The sequence below is a fragment of the Chlamydomonas reinhardtii genome, chromosome 3 (assembly GCF_000002595.2).
Source record: "Chlamydomonas reinhardtii strain CC-503 cw92 mt+ chromosome 3, whole genome shotgun sequence".
Classification (NCBI taxonomy): Eukaryota; Viridiplantae; Chlorophyta; class Chlorophyceae; order Chlamydomonadales; family Chlamydomonadaceae; genus Chlamydomonas; species Chlamydomonas reinhardtii.
In genome coordinates, this window is record NC_057006.1 from 5,721,512 (window position 1) to 5,737,441 (window position 15,930).

The 15,930-nt window shown below is 67.9% G+C and overlaps 4 protein-coding genes across 4 annotated transcripts; 1 reads left to right on the forward strand and 3 right to left on the reverse strand.

The window, feature by feature from the left end:
• The first annotated feature begins 14 nt into the window (after window positions 1-14).
• Window positions 15-5,872, forward strand: CHLRE_03g188001v5 (uncharacterized protein). Its single transcript, XM_043061140.1, has 9 exons — window positions 15-94; window positions 230-625; window positions 1,073-1,236; window positions 1,476-1,832; window positions 2,373-2,525; window positions 2,865-3,020; window positions 3,267-3,387; window positions 3,712-3,962; window positions 4,655-5,872. Exons 1-9 carry the CDS (start codon window positions 73-75, stop codon window positions 4,814-4,816), a joined length of 1,782 nt encoding a protein of 593 aa, XP_042926269.1. The 5' UTR covers window positions 15-72; the 3' UTR covers window positions 4,817-5,872.
• Window positions 5,873-5,878: 6 nt separating this feature from the next.
• On the reverse strand, window positions 5,879-7,014 carry CHLRE_03g188026v5 (uncharacterized protein). The gene has a single exon (XM_043061141.1). It carries the CDS (start codon window positions 6,764-6,766, stop codon window positions 6,311-6,313), a length of 456 nt encoding a protein of 151 aa, XP_042926270.1. The 5' UTR covers window positions 6,767-7,014; the 3' UTR covers window positions 5,879-6,310.
• Window positions 7,015-7,495: 481 nt separating this feature from the next.
• Window positions 7,496-8,744, reverse strand: CHLRE_03g188050v5 (uncharacterized protein). Its single transcript, XM_043061142.1, has 2 exons — window positions 8,651-8,744; window positions 7,496-8,400 (listed from the first exon to the last, which is right to left on the reverse strand). The coding sequence occupies exons 1-2, from the start codon at window positions 8,710-8,712 to the stop codon at window positions 7,863-7,865; spliced, it is 600 nt and encodes a 199-aa protein (XP_042926271.1). The 5' UTR covers window positions 8,713-8,744; the 3' UTR covers window positions 7,496-7,862.
• A 54-nt stretch (window positions 8,745-8,798) lies between these two features.
• CHLRE_03g188100v5 (uncharacterized protein) lies at window positions 8,799-15,864 on the reverse strand. Its single transcript, XM_043061143.1, has 8 exons — window positions 15,528-15,864; window positions 15,285-15,438; window positions 14,254-14,918; window positions 13,615-14,080; window positions 13,264-13,400; window positions 11,088-13,058; window positions 10,303-10,840; window positions 8,799-10,106 (listed from the first exon to the last, which is right to left on the reverse strand). Exons 1-8 carry the CDS (start codon window positions 15,675-15,677, stop codon window positions 9,442-9,444), a joined length of 4,746 nt encoding a protein of 1,581 aa, XP_042926272.1. The 5' UTR covers window positions 15,678-15,864; the 3' UTR covers window positions 8,799-9,441.
• Between the last annotated feature and the right edge of the window lie 66 nt (window positions 15,865-15,930).

Consider the following 15,930-nt stretch of genomic DNA (forward strand, 5'->3'; position numbering starts at 1 on the left):
GTATGTGGCCTAGAGCCCAGTGAAAACGCCCCATGGGGGGAAGAGGGTGTGGAGCTGGAGGGCTCGCGGGCAATGGAGAGACCATGTGGCGTAGGTGCGAAGGGCGACATGCCTGTCCTGTGCGTCGGCAGCTGCTCGGTCCCAGCCGCAGACCCGCGCCTTCCCCCATACCCCCCCCCTAGTCATGCCCCCCCCTGCCCCCCCCCTGCCCTGCCCCGCCCTGCCCCAGGCTGCAACATGTCGGTGGAGGTGATGATGGGCGAGCGCGAGCGCGAGGCGCGGCTGCACGACTCCGTGGTGCTCTCCCGCCTCACGCGCAACACCGGCCCCCCGGGCCCCACCGGCCTCAGCCGCCCCTCCTCCGCCGCGCCCGGCTCCCACGCCCCCGCCGCCTCCGCCTCCGCCTCCTCCCCCGGCGGCGGCGGCGGCGGCCCGCCTCAGCCCACCAACTGCAACCTGCGCGTGAGCAGCATGCGCACCGTGAAGAGCTACAAGCTGCTGAGCAGCACGGCCGCCAACCCGCAGGGCTTCTACATCGCCACGCACCGCTACGCCTTCTCCGTGAAGGCGCTGCAGCGCATGCTGGTGGACCCGGGCGCATTCCACGCCGACGTGTACCTGCAGGGTGAGGGGGTGCAGGAGGAGGGAGGAGGAGGAGGGAGGAGGAGGGAGGAGGGAGGAGGGATAATAATTACACTTGGTAGTGGCGAAGCCACTGATGACTAGGGCTGACAAGCCCTAGTGTTGGGTGAGCGCGTTCCACACGCTCACCCCTAGGAGTGTTGGGTGAGCGCGTTCCACACGCTCACCCCTGATGCAGCATGCCGGCAATGCCGTAACACCCTCCTACCTTGACCGTCCCCCTCCACCTCCACGCCCATGTGGAGGGCAGTTCTCCTTCAGGCCAATCACCCTTCGCGCTCTGGCTCTTGGGTTGGCTGGGATTGGTGTATACTCTACCACCCCCACATACAACCTGGTGACAATTTTCACATTTTCACCGATCATGAACTTAACCCCACGCCCACCTCCACCTCCCCCACGCCCGCCTCCTCTGCCTCCCCCCCTGCAGGCTTCTACGCCTACGCCACCTTTGACATCTCCGACCTCACCACCTTCCGCGCCGCCAACTGCGCCTGCATCCTGGCCACCCAGGGCCTGCGCGCGCCCATCATGTCCGAGGTCATCTACGGCAAGGACTGGCTGGCGGCGGCGGCCACCGTGCTGCAGCTGCAGGTGCGGCGCTGAGGGGAGGCGTTGCAAGGTTAAGGGGATGGGAACAGGGTAACAAGAGCGTTGGGAACAGGGAACAGCGCTCGATAAGGGGAGGGGGAGGGGGAGGGGAGGTGAGGGGCGGACACAAGGGTCAAGCGTGCGGAGAGGGGCACGCCACACCCCCAACAACGCGCCTGCTATGCTACTGTCCTTGGCTACGCCTTTACTTCTGAACTCATCATGAATATAAACTCGCACAGGACAACGTGAAGGAGTTCCGGCGCAAGGCGGTGCAGCTGTACGACCAGGGCAAGGCCGGCGCAGCCGCCGCCGCGGCAGCCGCCGCAGCCGCCGCAGGCGCCAACCCAGGCGGCGCCACCGGCCCCGCCGCGGCCGCCGCGGCAGCGGCCGCCGCCGCCGCAGGCGGCCAGGCCTCCGGCGGCGCTGGCGGGCGGCACAGCACGTACCGCGAGAAGCAGGGCTACAACGTGTTGCTGGTGTTCACGCCCGACCACGCGCGCCTGGTGCGGCCCGCCATCCGGCTGGCGCGGCTGTTCGTGCACAACATCGTGGACCGGCTGCACGTGGTGCTGGTGTGCCCGGAGACGGAGAGCAAGGTGCGGGGTTCGTGGTGTGGGTGGGGGTGGTGGAGGTGGGGGCGGTGGGGATAGTGGCGGGGGGTGGGAGTGCGGTGGGTGGGGACGGGGTTGTTGGTGGAGGAAAGGATGGGGCGGCGGGGGCCAGTGGGGGCCGGCGGGGGCCGGTGGGGGCTGGTGATGGGCAGCTTTGGCAGCTTTGGTCGGTACATCATCGTCAAACCGTGTTGGTGGTGTTTGCATGTCGCTCCGTGCTCGCTCTTTTGCATGCTTATGCACCCGCTAATGAACACTTCAGTATCTGCTGCCTTCCATTCCTCACTTCCTTACCTGCGCACATACCGTACGCACACATACACACACATACACACACGCACACACACACACACACACACACACACACACGCACACACACACACGCACACACACACACACTCACATACACACACACACACAACCACACACACACACACGCACACACACACACTCACATACACACACACACACACAACCACACACACACACGCACACACACACGCACACGGACACGCCCGCCCGCAGACGCGCATCCGCGAGCTGCTGGAGCAGGCTGTGGACAAGGAGCTGGACTTCCACCAGCAGCTGCTGCGCGACGTGGCGCTGCGGGTGAACGGCGCCAGCGTGACGGAGGTGGTGGCGGGGCTGCTGGGCAGGGTGCACGCAAACATGCTGGTGGTGAGTGAGGGGGTGCGGGTGGGGTGGGGTGGGGGTGCGGGTGGGCGGGTGGAGCGGGTGGAGGGGGCGGTTGTGGGGTGAGGGGGCGGGTGGAGCGGGTGGGGTGAGGGGGCGGTGGGGAGCGGTGGAGCCGTAAAAGGCAGCGACAAGGAGGTAGCAAGGGCCGCAGCAAGAGAGCACATCACGCTGCGGACGGCATGCTGCGCTAACCCGTGGGCGTCTTGCTCGATCCAGTGCCTGCCTGCCTGCCCCTGTGGGATCGGGCATGTAGCCCCCCAGTCCCGACTCGCCCTCTCGCCCATGTGGTGGTGGTGATGGTAGTGCTGCTGTCCGCCGCAGATCCCCTCTGAGCGGCTGTGCCCCAGCGGCACCTCCACGGACCTGGGCCAGCTGGCAGGCAGCAGCGCGCTGGCACTGGCGCGCGCCATCACCAGTGTGCCGCTGCTGGTGGTCAAGGCCAACACCATCGGCAAGTACCTCACGGTGCCCTCGGCGGTAGGTGGCGCGGGCGACAGGGGCGGGGGCGCGGGCTCAGGGGCAGCGGCGGGAGGAGGGGCGGGCGCGCAAGGGCCGTTGAGCTGTCAGGGAGGGCGGAGCGTGGGAGGCACGATAGGGCTGCAGGTCGGTGGAGCTCCCAACTTTTGCAGTCCTGGAGGGGCACGGTTACGTACTTAGAGATGCCCCATAGCCACGAAGCTGAGTGGCGGCACCGCGTGTTGTGCGCACGCCTTGCACATGCAGATGAACCCCAACGGCGCGGGCGGCCCGGCGTCTGCGTCTGAGCGGGCGTCGCCCAGCAAGCCGGCGGTGGCGCGGGCGTCCATGGGCCTGGCGCGGAGCGAGTCGCGGGCTGGGCTCGCAGGTGCGTGGCGTGTGCGTGTGTGCGGCATGTTGAGGCAAATGCTCACGGCTACAGGCGCCCAGCCCACACGCCGCCTTCACCGGCCGCCGGGCCAATCCCTATCCCACCATGCCGTCGCACCCTGTCCAGCCACCACCACCCCACCCCACCCCACCCCACCCCTTCCAACCCACCTGGCCACCTCCACCGCCCCAAGACCAGATTGCCCACCGCCTACCACTCCCTCTAATCACGACCACGCAACCCCCACCCCCCCCCACCCCCGTCTACCACTTCCTTAAACTAATTATGAATGTAACCCCCACCCACCCCCACCCACCACAGGCAAGGACAGCGTGTGCGCGCTGGTGCACCTGGACACGACCTCCGTGGGCCCGCTGGTGGAGTTTGTGAGCGGCGCGCTGGCGGGCGGCACCGACCAGCTGGTGCTGGCGCGCACCGCGGCGCTGGAGCGCGACGGCAACCTGTCCATGCGCAGCCGCCGCGTGTTCGTGCAGGCGCGCATGGCGGTGGCGCAGCAGCTCAAGGTGGAGGAGCGCGCGTACGCGGGCGGCGGGCTGGCGGAGCTGCCCAAGGTGTGTGGGAGGGGAGGGGGGGAGGGGAGGGGAGGGGAGGGGAGGGGAGGGGAGGGGAGGGGAGGGGAGGGGAGGGGAGGGGAGGGGATTGGGGAGGGGAGGGGATTGGGGAGGGGAGGGGATTGGGGAGGGGATTGGAGAGGGCAGGGCAGGGCAGGGCAGGGCAGGGCAGGGCAGGGCAGGGCAGGGCAGGGCAGGGCAGGGCGGGGCGGGGCGGGGCAGGGCGGGGCAGGGGCCCGAACGCGTAAGCGCATGGGGTGCGGCTCATGGTGAGGTTGAGGCTCATGCAGCAACATGGTCACCTGCAGCACAGGGCAGTCCAGCTGGTTGCACTGGCTCCTGGCCCTTACCGCCGTCATGCTCACCCCGCCCCGCTACCGGGGTCCCTCACCACCCCCTTCTTCGCCATGAAGTCGGTGCCACCCTGCGCCAACATCGCCTTCTCCTAGCTAGCCCAACATGCCTGGAGCCCCCCCCCCCACCACCACCACCACCACCCCACCCCTTGTCTACTCTGCTACACTTCTCTGTACCAATCTTTGCAACCCCACCCCCAACCCGCAAGATGGTCTACCGTCTACCACTTCCTTAACTAATCATGAATGTAACCCCCACCCACTCCACCCACCCACCCACCCCACCCACTCCACCCACCCCACTCCACCCACTCCACCCCACCCACCCACCCTCAGGCTGTGGAGGCTGAGGGCGCCGACCTGCTGGCCCTCAGCTGCCCGCCCGACCTGGCCATCAGCAAGGAGATGGAGCAGCTGCTGCAGGCCTGCCGCACCAGCCTGCTCATACACAGGGCCACGGCGGCGGCGCCGTCCGCTTCGGCCGCCGCCTGGTCGTGATGAGGGGGGCGCTGAGGGGATGGCTGGGCTGGGCGTGGGCTGAAGGTGGATTGGTGGATTGGTGGGCTGGGCGTGGCGGGCGGTAGGGCAGGCGGCGCTGTGGACGCTGCGCGGGAATGGAGCGGAGGGCGCCAGGGGCTGCCGCCGCGGTACGGTGGTGCTGGTGTGCGGCGTGTGTGCGGCGTGTGTGCGGCGTGTGGCGTGGGAGGAAGCGGCTGCGTTCTGGTGCATCGAGGCAGGCAGGCAGGTAGGTAGGTAGGTAGGTAGGTGCGCGCCTCAGGCGCGTGTGCACTTGCACCCATCAGGCATTGAGTCAAGGCAGAGGGGTCAGTCAGGCGCAACTAGGCCGCGCGGCCAGAAGAGGCTGACCGGGCGTTCAGCAATGCCCGGATGGCCGCGCATGGTTACATGAGTAGTTTAGTACGTGGTTTGGTTGGTGGTTGCTTGTGCATAGCGCGAGGCAGGAGTTGTAGTGATCTCTTTCATTTGGGGCGTGCGCGCATCGTATAGGCGCTTGCGCCGGACGTAACAACTAGATGAAGCGGGTGATCTGTCTAGTGGGAGGCGTACGGAGGTAGATTGGTAGTAGGCGCGGACGTTCGCGGCAAATTACTGCTTTGCATTCGCTGTCTCACTCCGTCTGCTGGCTATCCCGTCGCGGTCGCTGCACACGTACATAGCGGCGCTTGAAAGGCGTGTGTGGGTAGGGCTCTACCGTATCTGCCTGTCGCAGGCGTGGGATTCGCGTACCATGTGATATTACATCACGCTGGGTTCATTGTGAAGTTTCAATATTTGGGCATGGCTGGTGGAAGGGGGGCGTGGGCGGTCAGGGCTGGACACGTGTGGCGAGGGGGGAGTAGAGCCGGCACGCCGAAGAGGCGTGAGCCACGTCGTGTGTGATGTGCATGGTGGGCGGAAGTGGTCTGTGGTCTGCTTTTGAGTTTGTCCCGAACGGATGCCTGGCGCACAGACGGGGCGCAGTAGCGTGTGAAGGAGTGGCGGGTGGTCGAGGGCGCGTGCGGACCTATTCATAACTTGCAAGTACATCTGGCACGCAGCGTCACGTAGGATCTCACCTCACTACGCTAGCCAGCAGTACCCGGTTGGATCAACATGAACGTAATTAACAGCACAACACAACTGACTCGGGGTGGCCTTCTGGAGCATCCAAGCAACTACTGTTCTACAGCAAGTACTACACACCAAGTCCATCCATGCCACTCCGTGTGCACAGCGCCGCTACCTCCAATTCAGCCACACGGCAGTGCGCAGCCACAGCGACCACGACGCCACAAGCACGTACGGCCGCGCGCCAGCGCAGTGCGTGCCTCTGTTCACAGCACCAGCAGCTGAACGCCTGAGCTTGCGGCGTTAACATACATATACACACGCACACACACAGTCGCACACACACACACACGCCTGTGAGGCTGTCCCGCCACCACCCATCCACCACCTTTCCTACCCGCCCATCCACCCATCCACACCCATCTAGCCGCTGCTGGCTTCCCTGCTCTCCCTCCAGCAGGACGAGCCAGCCGCGCTCCTGCTGGATCCCATCCCCGGGACCGGCGGGCGCACCTCCGCCCGGAACCGCAGCCCCGTCAGCCCCTCCAGCTCCGCCTGCGTGTACGGCAGGTCAGCCGTACAGCGCGGCGAACTGGATGCGTGCGGCCGCACATGAGCTGCATGCGCCAGCGCGTGGGCCACAGCGTCTTCCAGGTGGTTGCTGCCAACCGCCGCGCGCGCGCGCTGCTGCAGCTCGCTCGCCATCGGCTCATTGTCAGAAGCCGATGGCTGCTGAAAGGTAGGAGTTTTGGAGGGCTGCTCGCTGCCTGCACGGGTGGGGGTGTTGCACACGGGGCGCAGTGAACGCAGAGGCAGCAGAGCGCTGCAACTGCTGCGGGCTGCGAGCGCCGCTGAAGGCCGCGCAGTGCCTGAATTCATTGTCTTTCAGAGGTCAGGCTTTTGGCTGGGGTGGCTTTTAGCGTTGGATTCAGCGCACAAGGAAAGCAAGCGCCCCGGGGTAGTTGTTTCTTGCCTGAGTGGGTGTATGGGTCCGCGTGCCATGTACGGGGCATCCACCGATGAGTGTCACTGTCTGTCACTGTGTACTGCTGCCGCTGTGCTCACGGACCAACGCAATCGACGAGTGTTGCGGAACTAATCCTGGCAGGAAGCTGGGCCGGATGTGTACGGTGCCTAGCGTGCGTGATAACACAAATGTATTGAAGCAAAATTGATCCGTGCGAGGGCGGGGGCGTCTTCACCCATCTATACTAGCCAGGAACGCGCTAGATGCAAACCGGAGGTCTCCTACAGGCTGCAGGCACATGAGGGTGGGAATTTCGGGGATTGGCTGTTTTTGAGTGGTTGTGACTACCATTTTCCAAGCACTGGAACGGGCCGTCCCAGCACTGCTGGATGCCTGGGCGGGACAACCGGATGGCTGGTGGGGCGGGGCGTCCCAGGTCTGCTGGATGGCCCGGCAGGGACTGTCGCATACCCCGGTCGGGTCGCCCCCAGGTAGGCAGGTTATGTGGCCGGGCTATGCTGGATGCCCGCGCCGGCTGGATGCGTCTCCGACCCCGATGCGCTGGATGGCCCGCCCAGACATCCCTCCCACCCTCCTCAGGCACCCGCATTCAAATGAGAGGAGCAAGCCCTACGCCCAACAAGTACTGTAGGTTACAGGAAACGTGCGTGGGTGGAATGGGCACAATCACGACTCTCACGTCACAACTCGTCATAACTGACCAACTCAGTACAGGGTCAGGACATACAGGTCACCCATGTGATAGCTGTGTGTCCTCGCTTTTAGCACCCCCTCCTTCGATCCCTGCATGCCTTCCCTGCTCAGAAGCATTACTTGCCCTTCAACACGCTACATATTTTGCATTGCAGCATCGGACGGCACACCCAACCCAACTGCGGTACCCGCCCCACTCGCCGCTTTCCGCCACAAACCAGCTTCACACCCACGCATGTTGCTTGGACAACGTATGGTGCCGTTGGGCCCAGGCCCGGAGCCCACGCCCACGCCTTACGTGCTCTCTTCAATGTAGCTGCTCTGCTGATCGTAGCTGACCACCATCAGGTGCAGCCCCGTCAGCGCCACCAGCTCGGCGAGCAGCTGCTCCCGCATCACCTTGTCTGCAGGGCCGAGCTTGCGCCTGCCGTAGAAATGGTGGGGCTTTTCGCCACTCTCTTTTGCCCACAGCTCGCAATAGAAGTCGTGGAGATCAATGTGGAACCTGCCGGGGCGCAGCATGTGGCGCAGGGCCCACTCCAGCATTTCCCGCGTGGTGCCCAGGTAGCAGTCGCCGCCGCGGCCGTAGGGGCATTCGGCAGCCCGCAGCTCCTGCAGCGCTGACCGCACCCGGCCCCACCGCACCTCCTCCCGCGCAACCTTCGACAGCGCCGCCAGCTGATCCTTCACACCGCCCACCTCCTGAGTCAGCTTCTCCACCGCCTGCAGTAGTGCGGGATCCTGCGGGCCGCCGCTGCTGCGGCCGTTGCAGCGGCGGAGGCTGCTGCTGCCGCGGCTGCCGTGGCTGCCGCGGCTGCGGCTGCGGCTGCGCCTGCGCCTGCGGGCGTGAGTCGCTCAGGCGCCTGCGGTGTCTCCATCGCCTCCTCTGACAGAGACGCGGCGCGCACGTTGGTGTGGTTGTGAGCCGCCTGCTTGCGAGGAGCGGCGAGAGAGAGCGCCGGGGCCGGACGCGCTGGCAGAGCCACCGCAACGAAAGTGCTGCGGCCTCGGCGGCACGCAGCCTGCTGCCTGCTGGTGGTGGTGGTGATACGGTGGGCCAGCATTTCTGTATTACCGTAAGCAGTGTGGAGCCGAACGAAGCCCCGCCACTGACCAGACCCGGCCTGGTGCGGGATTGCGTCATTGCGGGCGCCGTGAGATTCACGGCGCGGGTTCCGTCCCTTCGCTCGGGACTTGCTTGAAGCATTGAGCTTTGGGACAACTGACTACGGAACTGACGGTTTTCCCAACGAGACTTCCGACACATCCGGCCCGACAACCAATGTCCAATCAATATCCGTTACTTCATCAGTTGCAACACAAGCACCCGCATACGAGTGAGGAGGAGCCCTACGCCCAACAAGTACAGCGGCTTCCAGGAAACGTGCGTGGGTGGGCCGAAATCACACGTTGCCACAACTTGTCACAACTTGTCACAACTATTTACCCACGCAGCACAGGTCCAGGGCGTCGCCGCATGTGATGGCTGCGCGTCCTCGCCTTCAGCACCCCCTCCTTCAATCCCACCCATGCCTCTCCTGGTCAAAAGCATTACTTGCCCTTCAACACGGTTCAATACTTGGTGCGTGACCATGCTTCCGTACTCGTGCGGGATTGCCGTGCGTGAGGTGTTGCGAACCGGACTCGAGGCAATGAGCTTTGGGACCAATCACAAATGGAAACGGCATTAAGACTGATATAGTTGTTACTGGGACAGTTCACACACGCTGACCGCTCTCCGTGAACATCGTGTCGCCCCCCTCCCTGACCGCCCTCTTGTTAGCAACTGCCACCCGAGCGAGAGACCTGCTGGGCTAGCAACCACACGTGAACACAATCGCAGCAACCTCGCTACAATCGTTCTGCTCAACCCTCAAATCTCAAGTGATGCCAGGCTGGTGATGCGCGACAGCGCCAGCACCCCCGCCGGGCTTACGCCGGGGCAGTGCGCCAGGCTCAGCGCACACAGCCCTGTCAGCCCCGCCGCCAGCGCCGCCACCCCAGCGTCCGTGAGCGCGGGGCAGCGGCTCAGACGCAACGACACCATCCCGCAGCCGCCGGAGCCGGCCGCCACGCCCGCTGCCGCTCCGGCGGTGGCGGCGGCGGAGCCGCCGCCGCTAGCCCGAGGAGGCGCCGCCGCTCCGGTGGCGGCGGCCGCCAGCGCCGCCACCCCTTCATCGCCCACACCGATGCAGTTGTCCAGATGCAACGTCAGAAGCGGGCAGGGCCGGTGTGCCACAGCCGGCGGCGGCGCCTCCGCCGCCTCTGGACCAGCAGGCGCCGCCGCCGCCGCCGCAAATGCTCCACCTCCAACGGCCCCAACGCCACTTGGCCCGGCTGCTGCTGGGGAGACTAGTGCTGCCGCGTCACTACTGCCGCCGCCGCCGCCGCCGTCACTGCCGCCGGTGGCCAGTGCAATGATTCCGGCGTCCGACACGCGCACACAGCCCGACAGCTTGAGTGACGCCAGCAGCGGCAGGCGGGCCAACGCCACCAGCGCGGCGTCGCCGATGCGCGGGCAGTGGGACAGATCAACAGCTGTGCGGGTGCAGTGGGTGCGTGAGCGCGTGGGTGTGGGTGCGGTTAGCAAGGCATTGGTTGCACAGGGCTAGTCACAGGGCTAGGTCACAGGGCTGGGTAGGTATGATGCCTGCATATGGCTGGGCCTCACCACTCTGCACAAACAGCACCCAGCACACCCACAAGCCCACAAGTACACACAACCACTGCTCACAGGTTAGCAGCGGCAGCCGCGCCAGGCACGTCACGCCGGCGTCGCCCAGCCGCTCGCAGCCCGCCGCCTCCAGCCGCGCCAGCCCGCGCAGCGCGCCCGCCGCCGCCGCCAGCCCCTCATCGCTCAGCGCGGCCACGTGCTGGACGAGCAGCGTGGCCAGCCTGGATCCAGATCTCCTGCCCGTCCACGCGGCGAATCCGGATCCAGTCAGCCTGGATCCCGGGCAGTAGCTGAGATCCAGGAGCTCCAGCCGCCGCAGCGCCGCCAGGGCCGCCAGGCCCACGTCACTGATGCTACTGCTACAGCCGCCAGCGGTGGCTGTAGCCAGCAGAGCAGCCACGCCGCCGTGAGTCGTGCCGCCGCCGCCGCTGACGGCGGCGCTGCTGCTGCTGCTGCGGCTGGGGCTGGGTACGGGGCTGGATACTGACGAGCCCGGGCCGCCGGCGGCCGCCAGGTGCAGGCGGCGCAGTCCTCTCAGGCAGGCCAGGGCTAGCAGGGCGGCGTCGGAGATGCGGGTGCAGTGGGACAGGTCCAGCACCTGCGGGGCGAGGAGGAGGCCGCAGGAGAGAAGCGGGCGGTGGCGGCGGAAATCAAGGTCGTCTGGGAACCGAGAGCAGCACACCCGTACGTTTGTCATGGCCTCGCTTGCGAGGAGGAGCTCCCGTCCCCAGCGTTGTCCAATCGTCCACGCCCCAATTCAACACTTGGGGCTGCACGCAGCGGCGCACTTGCACTTGGGGCTACCGTAGTACACACGCATGCCTAAAGCAGTACCGGCACGCTACCTGTAGCCCGGTGGTGAGGGCCGGTGCCGCCGCCAGAGCCAGCGCCGCGCCGTCCGTGAGTCGGCCGCAGCGCGCCAGCAGCAGCGTCCGCAGCCCCGTCAGCGCCGCCGCCAGCGCACCCACGCCGCCGTCATCCAGCTGGCTCGCGCCCGACAGCTCCAAATGACGCAGCCGCACCAGCGCCGTCAGCGGCGGCTGCACCGTCGAGGATGGCGGCGGCGGCGACGCCGGAGTTGAGACTAGGGAAGGCGGCGGCGGCGGTGGCGGCGCATCCGCGGAGCCGGCGAGAGAGGCGGGGGCGCTGCCGCCATTGCCACCGCCCCTGCTACTCACGCCTTCGCCACTGCCGCCTGCGCCCGCGCCGCCGCCGCTTCCACCTCCGATTCCGCCTCGACTGCTGGCGCTGCTGGCGGTGGTGCACCACGGAGACAAATCGTGCGGCGGCTGCTGGTGCCGCACCGGCGGGGCCATGCCTGCTGCAACGCCCGAGAGCAGCGAGCCCTGGGCCTGCAGCGCAGCAGCTGCAGCTGCAGCGGCAGGGCCCGAGGCGCGGGTGCGGAAGGGCCCTGTGTAGCCGACCAGCGACAGCGACGTCAGGTGGGTGAGCACCGCCATGGCACGTAGGGACACCAGACCCAGGCCAACAGACCGCAACGCATCCGGCGGCTCATTGACGGCGGCCGCGGCGGCACCTCCTCCGCCACCTCCTCCACCGCCACCACCGCCGCCGCCGCCGCCTGCTGCTCCCGCACCGCCGCCGCCACCGCCGCCGCCGCCGCCGCCGCCAGCACCTCCTCCACCACCACCACCACCAGGTCCGGCCCCAAGTGCCAGCAGCACGCCCTGGGGTGCAGTGCCGGGCGCGTTCGCCACCGCCGCCGCCGCCAGCTCCGCAGCTGCGATATTGTGATAGCCGCCGTCAGGGCCGTGCGCGCCGCCGTCGCCGCCCGCAGCCAGTGCGTCATGCCCCCCCACCACCTCAGCGGCGCCTGGCTGTTGCTGCTGGGGCTGCTGTTGCTGCTGCTGCTGCTGCTGCTGCTGGGGCTGCTGTTGCTGCTGTGGTGGCTGTGGCTGTGGCGGCTGCTGTGGCGGCGGCGGGGCCGGTGCCGGAAGTTGCGGCACCAGCAGCACCGCACCGCCCAGGCTCAGGCTTGTCAGGCAGCCCCCGCCGCCACCCCCAGCCGCAGCAGCCGCAGCAGCAGTAGCAGCAGCAGCACCACACAGCCTGGCCACGTCTTCATCTCGGAGCGCCACAAACGGGTTGTGCATCAGGCTCAGCTCCTGCAGCCGTGGCATCGCCAGACCCCCCGCCCCACCCACGCGGTACCCAGCCGCCGCCGCCGCCGCCTGCGCCGCCCGCAGGCGCCACCACGGCTCCGCCCGAGGCGGCAGCGGCGCCGCCGGCCGGCCGCCGCGCGCCGCCACCGCCTCCGTCAGCGCCGCCACACAGCCTCGCGTCACGCCCGGACCGCAGCCCCGCACACACAGGCTCGTGAGGTCGCCCAGTGCCGCAACCACCGCTTCCAGACCGGCGTCGCTCACGAACTGCAGCGACAGTAGCGTCAGCCCTGCCAACTGCGGCTGCGCCGCCGCCAGGCCCGCCAAGCCCGCGTCCGTAACGCGCGTGCCGCCGCCGCGGCCGCCGCCAAAGGCCAGCCGCGTGAGCCGAGGATGCGGCGGCGGCGCCAGCGGCGCGCCGCCACCCTGATCCCTGGCAGCACTTGCTGCGCCACCACCGCCGCCGCCACCTGCCGTGCCAGGTGTGCCGCCGCCACACAGTGCGGACAGTGCGGCGTCGGTGACGGTGGCCCGCTGCTGCGTGATGCCTAGGTGGGTGAGGTCCAGACAGGCCAGGCGGCTGAGGGTGGACAGGCCCGCCACTCCCGCCTCCGACACCAGCGGGCAGCCCGCCACGGACAGGTGGCTCAGGCGCGGCAGCACAGCCAGGCCGCGGAGACCCGCGTTGGACACCTGCGGCGGTGAGTCGTGGTGGTTGTGTGAAGGGCGGGGCGGGGCCGTCGGGTGGTGTACGTGAGGTGTGTACCGAGCACTGCACGTCAACATTTGGGCCTTGGCACCACGAGCGGATGCGAGCGAGGCTTACGGCGGCAGCTGCCAGCTTGCTAAGCAGGCGGGAAACGCGCCCGCACACGTCCTCCCTCCCGCCCTCCCTCACCTTGACGCACCATGCCAGCTGCAGCCCCTGCAGCAGCGGCAGTCGCGCCAGCAGCATGACGCCCACGTCGCTCACGCCGCAGCAGCCGCAAAGGTCCAGAGACGTAAGGCCGGTCAGGGCCGTCAGAGCCAGCACGCCTGCGGATATGAGCGCGGCAGCGGCGGCGGCGGTTTGTGGTGGGCGTGAGCACAGGTGCACGAGTGGGGTGGGTAGGAGCTGCGACGCTCTGAGACACACGCACGCACGCACGCACGCACATACACACACACACACACACACGCACACATACACACATACAGAACCGCAACACCACCTGCCATTTGCCAAACAACTAAAAGGTCCGCCACGCACCTGCGTCCGTCACCCGCACACACTGCGCAATGCTGAGCACACGCAGCTCGCCGCGACCGCCACCACCACCTCCTCCTGCCCCACCACCACCACCGCCACCACCACCCGCTCCAGCTGCTCCCGCCTGCCGCCGCCCTCCGCCGCCGCCACCTCGCAGCAGCGCCGCTACCAGCTCCTGCACCATTGCATCCGTCACCGCCGCCGCGCCGCCACTGCTCTCCGAGGTGGACGTCGTGCAGCGCTGCCGCCGCCAGCTGTCAGCCGCCAGGAGCCCCGGCGCCGCCGCCGCCGCCGCCGCGTCTGCCAGATAGGGGTTGTGGGGCTGCTGCTGTTGCTGCTGCTGTTGCAGCTGGGCTCGCAACAAATCCTCCGTGGCGGCGGCGGAGGCGGGCGAGGGGCATCCCAGCGTGAGGCGGGACAGGTGCCGCAGCGGCGACAGGTGGCGCATTCGGGGCGGCGTCAGGTGCTGCGAACCGATGGGGGCGGGGGCGGGGGCCAATGAAGCCGAAGTCTCAAAGTGACCAGAAGCCGCGGGGCGGCGGACCAGCGACCAACAACACCGCGCAATGCGGCCCTAGGACAGCTTCCCTTTCCCTCCACCCTTTCCCTCAACTCTGTGCCCCGCCCCGGCCTCCCCACCGCCAGGCAAGCTGACAGGTCCAGGGCTGTGAGGCCGGGGAACGCCGCCGCCAGCGCACCCAGGTGTCGGGCACCCGACCGCGGCGGCGCCAGGTGCGTGGTGGCGGCGGCGGCGGCGGCGCGCCAGTCCCGGCACACCAGCCGCAGCCGCCGCCGGTCGCAGTCGTCCTCCATCCAGCTCAGCACCTCTGCGAAGCAGAACAGCGGCAGTGATGACCAGGTGGTGGTGCAGCGGGTGGCGTTGCCGCTGGCGGTGTTGCCGCCGCCCGTGACGCCCACCACCTCCGTCAGCGCTGCGGAGGCACCCGGCTGCTGCCGCCCGCCGCGCCACAGCTGGAGCGGCTGTTCCTGCCCGCCGCCCTCTCCCACACTGAAATCCGGGAGCAGACGGGAGAGGTGGTTGGCGGCTGCTGCGTCCGCCGCGCCTGCCGCGCTGCCTGGGGGAGGCGCTGCTGAGGTGTCGGAGGGGCTGGAGGGAGCGGCAGACGCCTGCGGTGCCGGCGATGGCCGCTGGAGGCTGAGCCCTTCCTCCAGGTCCGCCGACGTCGCAGCAGCCCACGCAGCGGTGCGCTGCATGCGCAAGCCTAGCTGCGGCAGTAGCGCAGCGGCAAGGCTGCTGCTACTGCCTGCTACTGCCGCCGGCGCGGGCGTGGCGGCTGGGCCTCCTGCAGGTGTAGCTGCTCCGGGTGCCGGTGACGGTGCCGGTGCTGGCAGTGAAGGTATTCTATCTGCAGCTTGAGGGCTGACGCCCATGCCTTCTGTGCCGCTGCCGGCATCAGCCATGGCCGCTGCCGCGAACGGCCACTGGCCGGCCCCCAGAGCCCCCGGCGCCCATGCTCCTGTGGCGGCTGCGGGAGCCGGCTCCGCCGCCGCACGACGTTGGCGAAGAGCCGGCATGTGAGGGGCGCCTGATCGTGGCGATCCTGCTGTTGGGGTGTCGACTGGCGTGCCGCCGCCTTGGTCGCCTCTGGCAGCCAGGGTCCTTTCAGCGAGGGGTGCCTGCGGCAAACCGTGTGCGGCAGTAGCAGCACCTGGTCTGGGGCCAGCGAGTTGCTCTTGCTCTGGGGGCAGTAGCGCGGCGGGCTGCTGCTGCTGCCGCTGCTGTGGCGGCGCTCGCCGCCGCTGCAGCCACAGGAACGTGGCGGGGACCGCCGCCGTCAGTGCGGCCGCCGCCGCCAGCTGCGCCTGCGCGCATCGGGTGCACGATGGTTTCAATGCGACAGTCACAGAGCCCCAGGACGCTGACTCATTTTCGGGCAGGAGCCCTAGCCTACCTGGATGCCCGCCCCGGCGCTGCTGAAGGCAAATGTAGCGGCGAGGATGGCGAAGACCGTCACAGCCGCGACCCGCGGCCCGACCGTCAGGGCGAGCACGAAGCAGATCACCGCCGGCACGGACGGCGGCAGCACCTCCACTTCCACCATGGCCGCGGACAGCGCCACGACAGACCGCCGCTAACGGGCAGGGGCCCTGCTATGCGGGGCAGCTCAGACTCTGAGTTGCAATTTCTTGGACGGCAGCAGCGCCCGTGGGTCGGTTGCGCGAGTTCCCCCGCTGCTAAGCTCTGGAGTTTTGGCAGGCAAGTCAGTGCACCCGTTATTCTTGGTTATTAAAAGTTGACTGTTTTCGCGCAAGCACACGCAAGTACAGCGATTTCCTGGCCCTCCCCCTCAATTC